The sequence below is a fragment of the Loa loa genome (genome assembly GCF_000183805.2).
Source record: "Loa loa unplaced genomic scaffold supercont3.985, whole genome shotgun sequence".
Classification (NCBI taxonomy): Eukaryota; Metazoa; Nematoda; class Chromadorea; order Rhabditida; family Onchocercidae; genus Loa; species Loa loa.
This window is the reverse complement of record NW_018109165.1, coordinates 1-3,196: the sequence shown is the minus strand read 5'-3', so window position 1 is coordinate 3,196 and position 3,196 is coordinate 1. Positions and strand designations below refer to the sequence as shown.

The 3,196-nt window shown below is 27.9% G+C and overlaps 1 protein-coding gene across 1 annotated transcript; it reads left to right on the top strand.

The window, feature by feature from the left end:
• Positions 1–2,500: 2,500 nt before the first annotated feature.
• LOAG_13937 (hypothetical protein) lies at positions 2,501–2,774 on the top strand (the record flags this gene model as incomplete). Its single annotated transcript, XM_003149441.2, has 1 exon — positions 2,501–2,774. One exon carries the CDS (start codon positions 2,501–2,503, stop codon positions 2,768–2,770), a length of 270 nt encoding a protein of 89 aa, XP_003149489.2. The 3' UTR covers positions 2,771–2,774.
• Positions 2,775–3,196: the final 422 nt, after the last annotated feature.

The following is a 3,196-nucleotide window of genomic DNA, read 5'->3' as shown; positions in this document are numbered from 1 at the left end:
AAATTTAATCAGATATAAATTATTGATATCATATAATTTATCCTCATATCACTGCTTGATACGACCAATTTTCGTATGATCTTGAATGTGACACTTTAAAAATTTCCATTAATTACATCCGTTTGATTATGATATATCATATTATCGTATCTAATTTGAAACTATTACAGTAAGAATTCCCTCTTATAAATAATAAATATTTCCATTTCCTAGTAATGACAATCGAACATTTCTTTCTATCAATTTTTATTTTCGTTTTTTTCTCTAAAGTGCAAATTGTTTAAAGTTTACATTTTTCAACTAATTCAAAAGTAATCGATTTCCAATTTTTAATTTTATTTTTAAAGTGATACAACTATTGGGTTCAAAATGTTTCATAACTTTTACTTCTTTTAATAAAAAGTTATTGATTACTTAAATTCAGATGTGAACATCTATCTTACTTTTCCAAAACCGGTTTATAAACATTAGAAGTCGAACATTTTAGTACTATTATCCCAAGTAATTTAACCTGTTTTTACATATGTGAATCTGTATTTTATTATCCATAATTTTTTTTTTGATTACACAAGTCGATTGCTCTCAATTCGTTTACCTACTTCAACATTCACTTATGATTCCTATAAGTATAGTTTCTTTAGCAGCTCCACTTTTATATTTTCTTAATATTTCATCTTTTTCTTCTTCCAACGTTGTCCACCGCTTCATCTTAATCATCTGTAATACTACTGCCTTTCATCACAATGTTAATTCTACTGTCACATCGTTGCACAACTTTTGTCACACTTTGATTTTGTCATTTCTCCGCCTCCTTTTTTCCTAAGCAAATTTGTTTGGTTTGTTCAGTTGCGCCTATTTCATCAAAATTTCTTCCAAAACTAGCTTTAGATATAATTGTTCATCCATCCTATGACAATGTACAATATTAGTCATTAAGTATTCACTTAATAATCGATTATATCAAATTAAATTTTTCATTAACAATTACTTTTTTTTCCATAAAGTTGTGCAATTTAACAAAGTAAACAAATATGTTTAAATTAAGCTTTACTTTTTTTTGGTTCCATTTTTTTTCCATATTATTTTTAGAAATTTAATTCGATTTTAGTCCAAATTCTGATACTTTTCAATGTGTTAGCAATAAAAGTAAACCAAAATCATCTAATAGGAATAGGAAAATATTTTGTATTTCATTAAAAAAAAAAATTCGAAAAAAAAAGAAGCAAACAATTGTTGGCATATATTGAATCAGCTGAAAAATGAGCGTTCGAATTATTTTAAATTAAATAGGCATAATATGGAAATGATCATTTAAAATTATTCGTTGTGTTTAACAATTACTTTTTTTTCCATAAAACTATCATTCACATATCTTAATATTTTAATTTTTTTGCATAAAATTAATTATTTGTAATATTTTTCTCCGCAAAATTAATTACTTATCGATTTTAATATTTTTAATTTTTTTCACAAAAATATTTACTCTTTGTTTGTATTATCACAATATTGAATAAGATAGCGATAACAAAAAAAAAAAAAAATGGTATATTTGTTTCATGTAAAAATTTTTCCAGAAAGAATGAAAAAACTTTGTTTTCGCTGTAAACGTCCGACCTATTTTAATGATAAAATTGGCCCATTAAAAGATGGCGTTCTTTTTCATAAAGTAAGTTTTCCTTTTTTCTTCAAATAAATAAAGTAAGTGAAAGTAAATATCATTTTGTATTGATGAATTTCTCCTTGGTTATCTAAAATTTCCTAACTTTTCTTGTTTTTGTTTTATTCTGAAAAATAAGTATAATTTTTTTTCGATCATTGAAAGTATTAAGTTATTGAATATAAATTAATTTAAAATTGATGAGGTGACGTCATTCTATACACTTATCATTTTCTGTTATCCAATTAAGGATTAATTATTAATTATTCGTAGAATAAATTGATTATTTTAGATGTTTTATTTTACTCCTTAATTTTCCATAAATGAATCGTTCGCTATCATTGTTTTATTCCTTCTAGCAATAGTTTAACTTATTGCTTTCTCATTTTCTCCTAATTCCAGTATTTCCATAGGCGGATGACAGTTTCTTTTTGGACAATCGGACCTGAAAACAAGTTACATTGCTTTTGCATTTTGGCATTTTTCTTTAATTAAATTTTCGATTTTTAGCAACCAAAATATAGTATAAAACATTTGGAAAAATATATTATCATGTCGTCTCCTTTCCAGTTGTCATCATATTTACATTCCAGTATGTTGGAATTGACAAGAGTAAAATTGAAAGTTTAAAAAATTCATTTCAACTTCGATTTCCTTAAAAATTGGTCGATTTTTCTTGCTAATAAATCTTACCAATGCTTTTTAAGGGAAAAAAGCGAAGGAAAAGCTTTGAGCGGTTATTATTGTAATGAGAGAAATGCAAATAATGCAAATTTGTTTTAACCTCATTAGATTACGCATTTATTTTCATATGACCATGTCGCGTGTCATAGGTCATGTCATATGTCACATGCAAGTGGGTTGCAGTTGAAAGTGAAGCAAAAAATATTTCGTCAAAGTGTTTTGCACCATCTAACTTTTCACGACAAAACCGCCATCATTGTTCACGTAGAAGAAACTGTGCAGCGTTTAACATCTTCCTTTGCTGAAGTTGTAAAGATTTTTGCGCTGGCAATCATCTTGAAGGAGATTGGACTTACACTTCTATATCAACCTGAATCACAGCATGACTATCGTCATTCTCACATTACCACAGGTGAATCAAAGCTTTAATCAGTTCAATAGTTCAACTATTCAGGCGGATTCATGACATCGGATACTAAAATCGAGAAAGGAAGAGATTAGCAACAAGTTAGTAAAGGCAGATAGAACTTCTGAGAAAATTCATCAAAGATTTTGGTGCATAAAAAGTTGAAGAGAAGTGCAAAGATTAATGTATGTAAAACTACTGTACTGCCTATTTTCTTTACAACATTGAATTATCAGTCATTTACCGCCACTATCTGGATTTCTCGAACATTTCCACCAGTGCTGTCGCCATGCAATCCTAAATATTTACTGATCTGACTGCGTGACCAATATTAATATTCTCGAACAGGTAGGTATCAACTAGTATTGAAGTAATGCTATTGAGAATGCAGTTGTCCTAAGCTGGACACGTCTCCAAGATTTGTAATCGAACTTCTCTCTCTGGCATTG